The sequence below is a fragment of the Eretmochelys imbricata genome, chromosome 7 (assembly GCF_965152235.1).
Source record: "Eretmochelys imbricata isolate rEreImb1 chromosome 7, rEreImb1.hap1, whole genome shotgun sequence".
Taxonomy (NCBI): domain Eukaryota; kingdom Metazoa; phylum Chordata; order Testudines; family Cheloniidae; genus Eretmochelys; species Eretmochelys imbricata.
The window spans coordinates 72904660-72920271 of NC_135578.1; the positions used below are offsets into that span (position 1 = coordinate 72904660).

At 43.6% G+C, this 15612-nt stretch overlaps 1 protein-coding gene across 1 annotated transcript in view; it reads right to left on the bottom strand.

Moving 5' to 3' along the window:
* LOC144267456 (LIM domain-binding protein 3-like) overlaps nt 1-15612 on the bottom strand; it is a 112600-nt gene that overhangs the window by 17818 nt on the left and 79170 nt on the right. The window contains exon 4 of the mRNA XM_077821437.1: nt 4018-4040. Within this exon, the coding sequence (XP_077677563.1) occupies nt 4018-4040 (23 nt within the window). The remainder of the gene's footprint in view (nt 1-4017; nt 4041-15612) is intronic.

The window sequence follows — 15612 nt, forward strand, 5'->3', positions numbered from 1 at the left end:
CAGATATTAATAATTTAATCCTTAGAGGAAATGTGGAGGTTACCAAAATATGTAACCACTCCAGGATAAATTTCTTGCAAGGTCAGTCCTAAATCTGTCTACATCACAGACCATATGACAATTGGACTCATTATCCTGAGATAGTTGCCTATTGTAACCTCCATGTGGGTAAGGATTTTTATTAGGGAAAATGGGGCACAGGCAGTTTAAGTGACACACCCAAAATCATGGAGGAAATCAGTGTCAGAGCTAGGATTTGAACGCCAGGGTTCCTCACTGTCAATCCTAAACTTAGATCATTAGGCCATGTCTCTCAGCATCTTGGTACAGAGTAACAACAAGGAGTCCAGTGGCACCTTAAAGACTAAAAGATTTATTTGGGCATAAGCTTTCATGGGTAAAAAAACCACTTCTTCAGTTGCATCTGAAGAAGTGGTATTTTACCCATGAAAGCTTATGTTCAAATAAATCTGTTATTCTTTAAGGTGCCACCAGACTCCTTGTTGTTTTTGTGGATACAGACTAACACGGCTACGCCCTGATACTTGGTAGACATTGTTATACTCCTAGAGTTTAGCTTAAGTTTTTCCAAGTAACATTTTAAATTGGCTCTTCAGTCATTTAATTAACTGCTCTTGGCTACCATATGGGACACCAGTGTTAAATTCTCATCTGTCACCGTCACCTCGTCCCTCAGCCCACCAAGAAAAGAAAGTATTTTGGGTGCTTCAGACACTATATGCTCATCCCTGAATGGTAGGGATTGCTTCACAGTGCTCAGCAGTAATTCTTCCAGTTTACTGAGCAACAATGAAGAAAAGGAATCTCCAATTTTCATGGCAGGTCAGAAGGATGGGGCAACAGTATGGGGGCTTTTAGAGTGTTTGTTAATAGAAGATGCCCCTCAGTCATTAAAGGAGAGAGAAGAAAATCAAGGGGGTGAAAAACTCTTCCCACAAGTTGTGAAGACTCCCAGCAGACAACTGACTTGAGACTTGCACCGATTATCATAGGTGATCTGCTCTCCCAGGCAATGGATTCCAACTCCTGTAATAGCCTTTTGTTTGGTGAGATGCCTTTACTGAGGCCAACAGGAGAGATATAGTTGTGCATTGTTGCAGGAATATTTGAGAAGAGCACTGATAGTAACATGCAGAAGGGACAGGCGCGTATAGATGCACACATACCTTATTGCAAACACAGTCCTGAAATACATGCATTGACATTTTGAAGGAATTAAGAAGCTTCATTATGCATTCGGTAAAAATAAAAAACATGCATTTATTTGAACATTTTCACTATTTAAAATGTCTCTTAATTAACATGTTTAATAACCACGATAACATTATTCTATTGATACCATCTTGTAGAGCAGAGGTGGGCAAACTACAGCCCATGGGAGCCTCCTACCCAGCCCCTGAGCCCCGGCCCCTCCCCTGCGGTTCCTCCTCCCCTGCAGCCTCAGTTCACCACACCGTTGGCGCAATGCTCTGGGTGGCAGCGCAGGTGCAGAGCCGCGGCCTGACCCGGTGCTCTGTGCTGCGCGGTGGCGTGGCTGGCTCCAGCCGGGCGGTGCGGCTGCCTGGCCTGGTGCTCTGGGCGGCACAGCTGCAGCACCGCCAGCCACCAGGGCTCCAGGCAGTGCGGTAAGCGGGCAGGGAGGGGTGGAGGTCAGAGGGTGGGGATATGGATGGGGTCGGGGCAGTGAGAGGTCAGTGAACAGGGGGGTTGAATGGGGGCAGGGGTCCCAGGGGGGCAGTCAGGAAGGAGAGGAGGGGTTGGATGGGGTGGTGGGGGGTAATCAGGGGCAGGGGTTCTGGGGGCGGTCAGGGGACAGGGAGAAGGGGTGGTTGGATGGGGCAGGGGTCTCAGGGGGGCAGTCAGGAAGGAGAGGAGGGGTTGGATGGGGTGGCGGGGGGCAGTCAGGGGCAGGGGTTCTGGGGGCGGTCAGGGGACAGGGAGAAGGGGTGGTTGGATGGGGCAGGGGTCCCAGGGGGGCCGTCAGGAATGAGAGGAGGGGTCGGATGGGGCGGCGGGGGGCAGTCAGGGGTGGGTGGTCCAGGAGCGGTTGGAGGGAATGAATGGGGCAGGAGTCTTGGAGGGGCCATAAGGGGGTGAGAAGCGGGGGGGTTGGATGGGGGCGGGGGCTGGGCCATGCCTGGCTGTTTGGGGAGGCACAGCCTCCCCTAACCAGCCCTCCATACAATTCTGGAAACCCAATGTGGCCCTCAGGCCAAAAAGTTTGCCCGCCCCTGTTGTAGAGTGACTCACCAAGAAAGAGAGACTGCACATTATGCCTACTATTGGCTCCTCGAAAACCCCATGCTTTGTTATAGAGGTGGCTTCTCTTATCCCCACAGCGTATCAAGCCACGGGGAGCAGTATGGAATTCGTAGACCCTGGAGATCATTAATTCAGTGCTCTCCCTTTTTTCCATTAATAGGAGAAGGGAAGACTCAGTGAAGGCATCAGTTTACCTAAACTGAAGCTGCTATGTGTATGAAAATATAGTCCTAGGCAATTGGCTTCAACAAATCAATCCAAAAAAGAGCTAGAGGCTCAGGGAGCTTAGGCTCGCACAAAAATTACTGATTTCCATGTTGGAATGTGGAATTGAAGCAATTTCACTGCTCTCTTAACAGGATGGGGTCAAAACTACAGTTCTTAGCAAGGCAAAACTTCAATTGAAATCAATAGGCATTTCCACAGAAAGAACCAGAAAAGGTCTCTTTCCACTGCAGAGTTTCTACTGCAGTGTCTTGTTGGGAGGGGAGGAAATGTTAATGTCAATACAGGATGCTCACTGCAGGACCCTTTGGCAGAGATGAGGAGCCAATTCTAGCAGGAGCAAGAGACTAAGAGCTACACATCTGGGGTCTCTGCAAAAGATAATACTGACAGGCATTCAGCAGGTGTGCAAAATTAATACAGCTTGGTAGCAGACCTCTGTAAGTATGCAGGAAATGTAACAGAAGAGTGTTAGATAAAATAGAGACCCATACTTTGATTTCTGATACATTGGCCCTACAACTCCAGGGAAATATTCAGTCCTAGTGTAAGCGGGCAAAGGCTCCTCTGACTTCAATGGAAGTTGTATCCATTTGTTTCAAGCTACATCAATGGCTTAACGTGGTCATCACACGCTGCCAAATCAGTGTAAATTACACTTATGTTGCTCATCCTCTAAACGCCAATTCAAGTTGAACTACTCTGTCATTTCCACCATCCTCGTATCAGTTAAACTTGACATTTAACTTTCTTCGTCATTTACTTCGCCGCTGAATTTAGCTCAATCTTGAGTTCCCATCAGTTTCTGGACTTCCAGAATGTTGCATGGGCAAGAGCAAGTTCCAATCCAGAGAGGTCAAGCAGGGATCTTTCTACTCTCTCCTCAGAATTGAAGGTCAAAGTTGAAGGGGAGTTGGTGGAATTTCCCTGCCCAAAAACTGATGGGTGTGATCCTCAAGACCATACTAACTCCTTATTCAGACAGCATTCCCGCTGAAGAAAAGCACTTCTTAGATACTTAAAACCTAAGAGCTAAATGTTGAAGTCAATGGGAATTTGGCTGGAATTGGACTTCAAGATTTGGATCTATCTCCTGAAGCTAAAAACACATTGGTAATTATATAATAAAAAGCCTGTTCCCAAAGCCCACAAAATCTCAGGGGCATGAAGACTATTGGAAGAATTAAGAAGAAATGCATGTATGACTCCAGGGAATTAAAAAGATCTGAAAAGCTCTTCAAGAGTTGAGCAAGTTCCAAGCCAAGTTATATTTGCAAAGTTAGGGTATCAAAATGAAAGTCTAAACAAGCAGGAGAGTTTCAGAAATATTGTTAGATTAGAACCACCTCTGGATATAGTAGCCATGTATGATGCCGGCCGCACCAGTCTGGTCTTTTTCAATGCTTTCACCTTGCAGATAGACACAGCAAGAACATATGGGCTCATGCGACCCCAGAAAACAAATCCCCAAACATACAGCATAACACATACACACTATTTGATACTAACTTGGCAGCAGTGTTGGCTATGACCTAGGGAAGAGAGAAAGAACAAATAAACAAAAGGAACAATAGTTTTAGAGTGTCAAGGGCAATATGTATTAACAAGGGTTTATAAAGCTTTATCAAACCATCTACAAATAGGAACAGAAAGAAACTGTATGCCTAAAAAACCACAATGGATTAAGAGAGAGGAAAAATGTAGGGATTACAGTTTATCCACAGATACTTACTAAGGTACCAAGGCGTTCTGGCTGATCCTTGACAACATTTTTATTACTATGCATCACTGGAAGTATTATTATTGAGGGTTACGGAAGCAAGGAAGCAAAACTTTTTGCAGGCTGTATACTCCTTTTGAAATAACACGAGTGGGAGAGATTATATCCTCCTCCCCAGATACCAAATATTCATGTATGTAATGCCAGTCCCTTCAGCCTGGCCCCATATAGCCAATCCAGTGAGCAGGATCTGCTGAAGAATATCCAAAGAAACTATCAACAGATATTTGAAGGGAAAAGCCCCTCTACTTAACACATTACTGACCTGAATCTGATCTCACTTATATTGGTTTTACAGTGGTGTCCCAAACAAACAGTTCATCATTTTTACCCTCTTGTCAGGTCACTCCCAGGCTTTTCCTACTTTAAGTAGTGAAACCCCACGTCCTAGGTCTTTTTGCTAGAGCAGGAGTGGGCAAACTTTTTGGACCGAAGGCCACATCTGGGATGGGAAAATTGCATCCAGGGTCATTAATGTAGGGCTGGGGCAGGGGGTTGCGATGTGGGAGGGAGTGTGGGATGTGGTGCTGGCTGCCTCCCGGAGCGGAGCCCGTGGCGCCACGGGGTTGGCAATCCTGTGGGCCGATCCAAAGCCCTGAGGGGTTGGATCTGGCCTGCGGGCTGTAGTTTGCCCACCACTGTGCTAGAGCCTGCTCAGTCCCTAACAGTCTCCAATTTACCAGACTCCCAGACCTTCTTGACTGAGGCCTTTCCTGTCCTTGCAAGCCACTCCCAGGCCCCGCTTAGCTGTAGCCTTGGGCTCGTCTAGAGCCAAAGATTTCTGCTTTGGCTCCAACCCCCCTGGCATCAGGGTCATCCTTGCAGAAGCCTTTTTTATTTCCTGAGCCTCGCACTTCCCTGCAGCCATCTGCTGCCCTTCATAAGAAATTACATGAACCAAACGAAGCGTGCCCTTTTGGTAATCACGGTTGGCTAGCCCAAAGCCCTCCAGTCCTTTAGGAGCAGCAAGCCACTCTGTTACAAGGCCTGAGCGCATTAACTTTGTAGCATTAACTTTTTGAGGTCAGTAACAGGACATAATGCAGGAGAAAACAATATTCATGTAGCATCTTTCTCCACTGCATTAACAATAACTGGTTGTAGCCTGCCCATCAATTGAAAAGCAGCACAACCCAAGGGATCAGAATTCAGGTCTCAGGCAGGCAGAAGCTGGGAGCATGACAGAGGCAAGGAGCTCAGACTCCTGGTAAGGGGAAGCTCCTAATATCATTCCCCAATGACCTATGCTAATGGATGCAGAGAGCGGTACTGATGGGATCTGATGCTCATTTTCACATCGTCTTTCTCCAAGAGTTGAGAACACGCACCTTTGCCCTCCTTCTTGCCCCATCCCTCTGGATCATGAATAGGAGATCGTGTCTGTGACTAAGGAAAAAGTGGACCAGATTCCATGCAGAGATAGTCAACAGCATTATTTTTTAATTGGCTATTTAAGACACTTTTGATAGATCTGCGCATCACCATCTTCCCAGTTGCTTCTGCAACATTTCCAGCCTTGGAGTGAATCTGGGTCTCCCACATAGCAGTGCTGAGCAGCATTACGACTAGACTGGCCCACAAGTTTGGTTTGGTTCCCCCTGCTGTCATCTCAGTGACTCTTTGGAGTAGCTGCTTCTTTACATAAGGCTTTTCTGCAGCTCTGTCACCCAAGTTTATTTTTAATTAACAAAAACCAGTGCAGCGAGCCAAAGCTGTGGCATGGGACTCTGTGCTGTTGCATTTGTCTGGACATACAGTCACAAAATGCCTTTTTTTCAGTGTCTGCCCCTCAGATTCTCAGGTTCGAGAATATTCTGCCAGCTCTGTAAACCATGCAATGAGCCAAATATATCTAGCTTTTACAGGAATCAGTAGAGATATATTAGGAACAAGTTGTAGCCTGTAAGCAGATCAGGGATTCTATATCCATTTTAGGTATGTGCAAGACAGCTGAGCAACCGCTTACCGTGAAACATGGTGCAATAGTATCATTTTCTGAAGTGAACTCTGATGGCTATTCTAATCCTCTCAACCATGTTTGTGCATAGAAAACAATATTTTTAAGGTAGAACTGAAGTTTGGAAAATGCTTCTTAAAAGAGAGAGCAACCAATTCTTTGATGGTGGAGTATGAAGAACATGCACATGTAAATTATATGTTTCATAGACAGAAAAAATACTGTGCACACATGAGTCTTCTGAGAAGTGGTCAATAGCCTCAAATCTCCGCAAAGATTTTTCAGACCTAAACAGATTATCACAGCTCCCTCCAGCTACAGCAAAGCTTAGCCTCTCTTGATATGCTGGGTTGAGATGATACAATTTTTTCCAGCTCAGTCCCACACATCATTTTAGTTTATTTCTAAATATGGGCAGGTACCAAAATATGCAACCCGCTCACTCAAAGATGCCACAGAGTAACCAACTGGTAATCCTACCCCCCGACACACAGAAACATGCGGGACAGGTATTTACTGCCCTAGCCAAAGACGTGCAGAATAACACAGGCTGGAATGAGTATCCATACATGAGAAACTATGACTCATTCTCAATCTGTGTTAATGTTCCCCATTGCAGAACCTTTACTCCATTAAGATCTGCTGCTGATAATGTAATACGCACTCCTGCAAAAAATGTTCACCCTTGCCCTGTGATAAGCCCTTAATTCCAGAAGTGCATAAGAGGAGTAAGGGACTGGGAACTCAGTAAGAGACACAGAAATCATTCCAATCTTCCTTTGCGCAGAATTTTAACAAGGGGCTCCCAAGAGTCCATTCTCATGTATGGATACTCATTCCAGCACATCACTGGATCTGTTTAGATGTTTCACAGGGTACAAGTTAAAAAAAATCCCAAACATTTAAATATAAAATACACCTGGGATCTACCTGCCTATGTAGGTTCTTATACAGTATCACTTATAGACTGGTACCAATCAGAGTCAGAGATGACCTTGCAAAGCCTGTTTTGCTTATGCACATGTATTGCTTTTTATGAATGTTCAAACCCAAAAAAGCAGAAAATCATGGACAACATAAGCACTAAACCTCTAGCACAGGGGCAGGCAAACTTTTTGGCCTGAGGGCCACATCAGGTTTCTGAAATTGTATGGAGGACTGGTTAGGGGAGGCTGTGCCTCCCCAAACAGCCAGGTGTGGCCCGGCCCCTGCCCCCAATCCAACCCTTCCGCTTCTCACCCCCTGACGGCCCCCCCGGGACTCCTGCCCCATCTAACCCCCGCTGTTCCCTGTCCCCTGATGGCCCCGCCAGCACTCCTGCCCCATCTACCCCTCTCTTTCCCCTGACCACCCCCAGGCTCCCCGACAACCCCTCCTCTCATTCCTGACTGCCCCCCCGGGACCCCTGCCCCATCCAACCACCCCTTCTCCCTGAACGTCCCTGGAACCCCAGCCCCTGACTGCCCCCCGCTGCTCCATCCAATCCCCTGCCCTCCTTCCTGACTACCCCCCAGATCCCCTGTTCCCCGCCCTCTGACCATCCCAACCCTTATCCACACCCCCGCCCCCTGACCACCACCCCAAACTCCCCTGCCCTCTATCCAACCCCCACACCGAGCTGCCTGGAGCCCTGGTGGCTGGCGGCGCTACAGCCGCACCGCCCAGAGCACCAGGACAGGCAGCCGTGCTGCCCGGCTGGAGCCAGCCACGCTATCGTGCAGCACAGAGCACTGGGTCAGGCCGCGGCTCTGCACCTGCGCTGCTACCCAGAGCATTGCACTGGCGGCGCAGTGAGCTGAGGCTGTGGGGGAGGGGGAACTGCAGGTGAGGGGCTGGGGACTAGCCTCCTGGGCCAGGAGCTCAGGGGCCAGGCAGGAGGGTCCCGCAAGCCAGATGTGGCCCACGGGCCGTAATTTCCCCACCTCTGCTCTAGCAGATCCCAAGAAAGCTAGTATTCCTTTTTAGATTGCAGATACACAGGGCTTCTCACTTCATGGATAACATACAAGTGGGAATGGGGGCCCGGGAACACTGAATTTTCACAGCATGCTACCGTTACAAAGACACTTGAGCTGAGTAATTTCAGGCTGTTTGTACTTTGCTGAGTGCTTAACAGCTATCAAAACAGCTCTTTCTTTCCCAGGGCAGGGTCCATTAACTGTACATGATTTTTCATATTGCCTCATTTGTTTATATGTAAAACAAGGAGGCAGAATTGGCTATACTTTATGAATATGTTACAGCTACTCATACAAAAGCACCCCAAAACCATATTCAAATTCAGAATGAAATCTCAGGTGAGGGTACCATGATAAAAGCTTTAGCTTTGTTATTGGGAGTCTTACACTTAAACTTGGAAAGATTCAATTTTTATTAGTAAATGTCAGTAAATTTTGATGTACACACACATCCTGATGAAAAAAATATTTCCATTAGTAATAATCCAAGTTTACAGCTCGGCAATGTTAGAAAGAAAAGTGCTGCTTGAGAACTTATTAGAGTTTGATTTAAGGATATTTCCTTTGTATATTTTGACACGTGATGTTGACAATTTGTGTTTTAACGGTTATAAGGCTTTAAATTTTTGAATCTCAATGCCTACAGTCATTAAATAACTATTGTCTGACACCCCTGCCCCAATTTACTGCAATATAAAATTGAAAAAAAAAATTAAAATGCTTAAAAATATCAATATTATCCATCCAAATTATAAAAAAATAAAAATCAAATTCTGCCAAGCCTACTTATGGTATGTCTCAGTATATTACCAGCAGGCCACAGATGTGCACCAAGAGGAGCTTAAACTATTTTGTGACAGTGCTTGTGTATATACGTGGGAAGAAGTGGCACATATAGAAAGGCAGTGCTATGAGGTAGGGGGATTACTGTGGAGCTGGTTCAGTGTCCATATTTTGTTTGCCTCCTTAAGCACAAATGGTTCTATTATGTGGCCTGATCCAACGCCTATTGAAATCAATGGAAAGGCTCCTATGTCTTGAGGAGGCAAGAAGGGCTGCATCTGCCACAAATGTCAATGAGTGGCAGATGCAGCCCTATAGTGTGTACTTTTTTGTAATAGAACATAGTAGGAATACTTAGGCAGTTCATCTGTCCAAAATTTACCTAAAGGAAAATACAAGAAGAAAGCAGGAGGTCAGACTAGATGATCATGAGGTCCCTTCTGACCTTAAAGTCTATGAATTGGAGGTTACCAAGGGATGTGAGGAGGCCAAGACAAGGGAGGTAAGATGTGCTACTGAGGAGCTGTAAGTGCTAAAACAGGTAGAAAATGACATTTTTCCTCATGAAAAATATAAATGAAAACAAAAGCTTTTTTTGGTCTGTTTCTGTTGAAAAATGTCTTTGAATTTAAGTCTCTTATAACCAAATGTAGATAGCACTTCCGAGTTTACAGCGCTAGGCTCACTGTCTTGCATCTTGTGTAGTCATTTACACTAATGGAAACTTAGTCAAACTGGTGTAAAACAATATCAACTCAGAATAATAGCATTTTACATCCACTGTGCTCTCATGTAAGTGACTATGCAAGGTACTGGGCAAAGGAGAATCAGGCCCCTATTGTATTTTTCTCCTCTTGCTATCAGCCCCTCATTTTGTATAATATATTGAGCTAAAGGAAAGCTTTGGTGACTAAATTGTGCCTCAGGGAAGTTTTCCCTTTACCTACCTGTTACTATACTTCTGCATTGTTATTTGAAATATTCTTTTCCTTAATCAGACCTTAATTATCCAAACAGAAAGGCAGACATGGGATTTATTCAGATAAGGGTGCTGAAAATTCCTTATTTTTCCTAAAATTGGGAAACGTGACTTCATTTCAGATAAAGACAGCTTTGGGGTAACTGACTTATAGAGGTTTATTTGTCAATTAGTAAATCATAAATAAAAGTAGAAAGGTTAGAAAGTAACTCTTTCCCATGGCCTTCATTTATTTCAATATTTCTGTAATGTAGTCCAAGCTTGTGGCAAAAATACCTGCCCTGCAAATACAGTACAGCATTGAACAACTTCATATTCTGAAGTCAAACTTGGTGGGATCATCTCTATATCTTACCAGGTAGATAATAACTATTGATTATTTATTTCCACACACAAGTGGAATAGTGCTTAGATTTGAGCTGGAGGACATTCAAACCAAGGGGTCGAACTAATAACAATTCAATTTCGACTTGCACTGGAAAGTGACTACATTGAGGAAGAAGTTATAGAAGTTCACTGCAATAGATTAAGACTGTTATCTTAGCTGCTCCAGGCAATTTCTTTTTAGGAAAGTGTAGTTTCAGATCCCTTTTACAGCAACTTCCATACAGGCCTGTAGCTGATATTCAGGTCAACCAGATTAAGTACAGCAAATTAAATTGGAGAATACCAACACGCTAGTTTAGTCATAGGTACTTTAACCACAGTGTTCCTCCTCATGCCAGGATACCCAGTAGCCAATCTGTAATACAATTCAGGATACCAAAGACCAAGAGTTGTTATGAAATAGTATTATGTGTCCTTTTTGAGGTGGGCACATTTTTAATAACTATTTTTCAGGACATCATTAATCATAATTACAAGACAAATTCACAATATAGTAACTGGTTTTATACTTCATTCTTCAGCTAATTACTTACTTACTGAAACACTGAATTAATCACCATGTTACCTACCCTCTAGGAAGTCCACCTTCTGAAGCCCTTCGTTTGAGACTTAATTTATGCATCTCAACCATTTCCTTTAGAGTCTCTGCTGAGTAAAGGCCAATGGGGTTGTTATACTGCCTTGCAGGGCTCAACTCGTGTTTAGGACTACTGCCATCAGTGAACACAGGGCTTAGTTTTGAACCTAGGTCACTCTTTGCAGGTGAAATGTCAGGTGTCACAGACAGAGAGGCCATGGAAGTTCTAACTGCAGTAGTCTTTAAGAAGGAAGAGCTATTTGAACAGCTGATCTCCTGCTTGCTGAGGTAGCCTGAAAACGTTCCATTGGTGGCTAATATACTACCCAAAGGCCCAGTCGCTGTGCTAGTTAGAGGACTGAAGATTGTTCTGTTGCCACTGACTTCCAAAGCAGGGTCCTGTAGTAGCAAACATGCAGGCCAAGAAAAGAAAAAAAGAGCAATCATAGAACACATGCAAAAAGAATATGTCTATATCTATCGCTTTCTGCATATATTCATACACTTGAGACAAATAGATTAGTGGCCAAGGTAGCCAGCCTTTCGATAAAACAGAACATTCAGTTGATCTTCTTTCAATAGGGTGGGACAACACATTCAAGCATTTTTTTTTTAGTTGAAACATACAAGTTAAAATTTAATGTTATTAGCTGAAGATATAATTAGTTCTCATTTGATAGACTATATCTTCCATTCATTCCTATGATAATTAAGGAAATCTGAATGGTTTGAGGTCAGCCCCATTTGAGGCAATAATATACAAGTACAAAAATCTATGCTATTAGCTAGAAATGTAAGACCTAATGTTTCTGAAATCACAGCATTCAATTTCTCACAAACAGTCCTAAAATTAATGAAGTTCGTATACTGCATTGTTCTCATAGGCTCCAGGTCATGCTAATAAGGCCATGCAACATGGTTAGCAAGTAGGCTGAAAGAACTCAAGAAGGTGTATTAACCAACAGGTATAGTTTCTCTTTTATGCGTGTGCATAATTTCCATTTAAATGAATGGAAGTTAAACAGGCATAGAGCATGAAATTGCACCCTAGGAGTATAATTCCACATCTGTGATTTGGATGTTTTTTTCTAGCTAGGACACTATGGAATATTGTCTTTGTGAGGGTCTCAAGATGCCCTTCCAATATCAGACATATGCAAGAACTCCTGCTGGTGCCTCACATTAGAAGCACATCTTAACTTTCTAAAACCCACTCTAGAAAATAATAGGAAATTATGTGTTTTTTTAAATATAATGTCAATAAATGGTTTCCTACTAATGCTGCAAAGTACAGATTAAATAAGGTTAATACTGAAAACAGGAAATAATGACAGTTTCAGTAACACATTCCACACAAAAAATAATCAGCAGATCATAAGAGAATTAGAACATAAACTATGAAAAGGACAATCTACCTCCTCTCCCTATTCCCTCCCACTCAAAAGTTTTAAGCTGGTGCTTGCTATGACCTAGATCAGCAGTTCTCAAACTGTGGGTCAGGACCACAAAGTGGGTCATGACCTTGGGGTTGCCAGGGCTGGCTTAGATGTGCTGGGGTTTGGGGCCAGAGCCAAAGCCCGAGATCCACCACCTGGGCCCGAAGCTAAAGCCTGAGCCCCACCACCTGGGGCTGAAGCTCAGGTTACAGGCTCCCTGAAGCCTGAGCCCCGCCACCTGGGTGGCAGGGCTCAGCTTACAGGCTCCCCGCTGGGGCTGAAGCCCTTGGGCTTCGGCTTTGGCCTCCCCTCCCAGGGCGGTGGGACTTGGGCTTTGGCTTTGACCACCCCACCCGGTGTGGCGAGGATTGGGCTTTGGCTCAGGCTTCGGTCCTCCCTCCTGGGGTCGTGTAGTAATTTTTGTTGTCAGAAGGGGATCGTGGTGCAAGGAAGTTTGAGAACTCTAGATCACTGCCTTGTGCCCCTCAGTGCAAATTAACCCCAGGTGTAACTCCACATAAGTCAGTGGGAGTTGAGGGCAGCCAGCATTTCTCAGGACATACAGAGTACCTGGCAGGATGGAATCTTTAGATCCAACTAAATTGCCTATATTTCCATCAAAGTAAATCATTGGCTCACTGTGGTGCATCATAACTAGGATACTGATTTTTGTATATTCTTTAAGAAGTCTTTCTTTCTGCTAGAGGGAATGGCTGCAAGAAGATTAAAGATGAAGGATCTTACAGAGCAAGAGAAAGATGCTCTGTTTTAACTCTCATGAGCATTTTAAATTTATGTAGTCTCTTCGTTTTCTCCTTAATTTGAAATAAAAGACCATCTAGATCTTAAGAACATGGTTTTCCAATTTGTGTTTGGAAAACCTAATTCGTAAATCCACCACACCAGTGTTCAGCATGTCTTTGTCTTCATAATGCCCAACTTTTTGTGACCCGGTTTTGCTATTAAACCAAAGCTAGTTCCAATAAATCCATTCCCTTTCATCTTTTAGCCTGGTCAATACCGCAGCTCAATAGTTCAAACTCTCCTCTTGGAAGGTGTCTTTGTGAGACTTTTTTCTATGTTATGTTTTGGCAGCTCACTTGATAATGGAGTATCCAGGAGCAATCAGCATAATTATTATATATACTACCATAACACTTGGGAGCCCTAGGCGTGGACCAGAACCCAACTGTGCTCGGCACACAGAACAAAAAGTGATTACAATCTTAAGTGCATGTACCTCTTGTAAAATGCTTCTACTATACTTAGACTGTAAGGAGAGTGGTCAGTTTGGATGAGCTATTGCCAGCAGGAGAGTGAGTTTGTGTGTGTGGGGGGGGGTGAGAAGACCTGGATTTGTGCTGGAAATGGCCCACCTTGATTATCATGCACATTGTAGGGAGAGTGGTCACTTTGGATAAGCTATTACCAGCAGGAGAGTGAGTTTTTGTGTGTGGTTTTGGATGAATTGGGAATTTGTGGATTTCTTAGGGTATATGTGATATCAACTTGCAATTTATCCCAGAAGCTTAGAGTCCTGACTTACAGCTAGTTTACACTGACCCTGATTCAGTGCTGTAGAGGGGGCACATTTTCCCCACCCCTATGCATGTGGACACATAGAAGCCATAATTAATAACCACATTCTTGGAAGCATAAGATTGGAATGCCTGTCTGTGTTCCTGTCAGGACTCACATCCCAGGGGAGCGTATCTAAAAAGGGATGTACCTCATGCAGCAGCAAAGGCAAGAACACTGCTCCAGACTGGAGTTCAAGGCTAAACCTTTCAAAGGTCTTGAAGGAGCTGCTACTCAGCGTAAGCCCCTCAGTGACCCCTGGGGGCACTGTGCCCCATACCTATAATGGCTTGCAGGATCATATTTAGACATCCCAAATGTGCAACCCCACTGACTTCTATGGGGTTGCAGAGGTGTAAGCCTGAGCAGAGTTTGGCCTTCAAAGTGAAATTTATAGAGTGGGTAACAATGTCACTGTCAATGAATATTAGTTACTCGCACAGGGTCTAATTATCCACTGTTATGCTGGCTTTCTGGTGTGACGCCATTGAAGCTATGGAAAATTATTATCTTAATAGCATATTTCAAACTACTGCTTTTTACATATTTTGTCCATTTTTTCTGAATGTATTTGTAATTAATCACACACTTCGGTCATTATGTTCTGACCTCAAAAAAAGTCTGCAAATAACCATTGGTAATTGCCTTTTACAGGTTTCCAAGTATCATTAAACAAATAAAAAACAGGATTTTCACCTAAATATATATATATTTTTAAAGATGGACAAATGCACAATCCTTTCTCAAATAATGAGTTACCAATTACATAGATGCTCTCCTTCTGAAAGCTGTACATCCTGGCAGGATGGAAAAATCAAGGTAAAACAAGTACAACAACAATAACAACAGAAGGAACAGACAGCATCTGATGGAGCTAGATCTGTAGGCTAACTAGAAAAAAACATTTTAGAATCAATGAAAATTTAATGTAGGACTCCTTCCCCTCACCTCTGATATAGGGAAGGGTACTGTGGGGGAAAAATATTAGGTGCTGGTAGCATGAGCTCTAGAAGAAAGCAACATTTTTAATCAATAAAAAGTAACCTAATAATATTTGGCAAAACTGTAGATTAAATAAAGGGAAGGTTATCGGAAAGGAAATATTTGTGGGTAAGGGGACAGAAAATGAAGGCTAGTGGGGTTGCCATCCTTTAGCTTTGGGGGGAATTTTGGTTACATTCCTCAAATATTTTCTAGCTAGGTTTCTTAACTGCATATTGGTATTGATTTATTGTAATAGCTCATTTTTGGCATAGGAAAACAGAACTATGTCTTACAATTTACACTGGAAATCTGGGGGCCATGTTAGCATTTGATGTTTTTAAGTTAAGACTGTGGGAATTTTTGGAGACAAGGGGCAATTCGTGGGATAAAGCGGAGAGATGGGGATATGGACTTTCAGCATCAGTATAAATTTCCTAAAAGAACCATTTTCCACTGATCAGCTTATTTGGCTGTTTCCTCTCATGATTGATAAAGTACCTGTTACTTGGTTCATTCATAAGAGTATATTTTAGATTAAATTATTGTTCTGTTTGTTTCAATCTCGTGGCAAGAACATACCAGTGAAGGAAAAATGTATTGCACTTCTGAAATCTGAATGTCAGACTTTTAATAATGAACATCTTTTAGCATTATATCTAATGAAATTATAAGTAGTCAGCAGTGA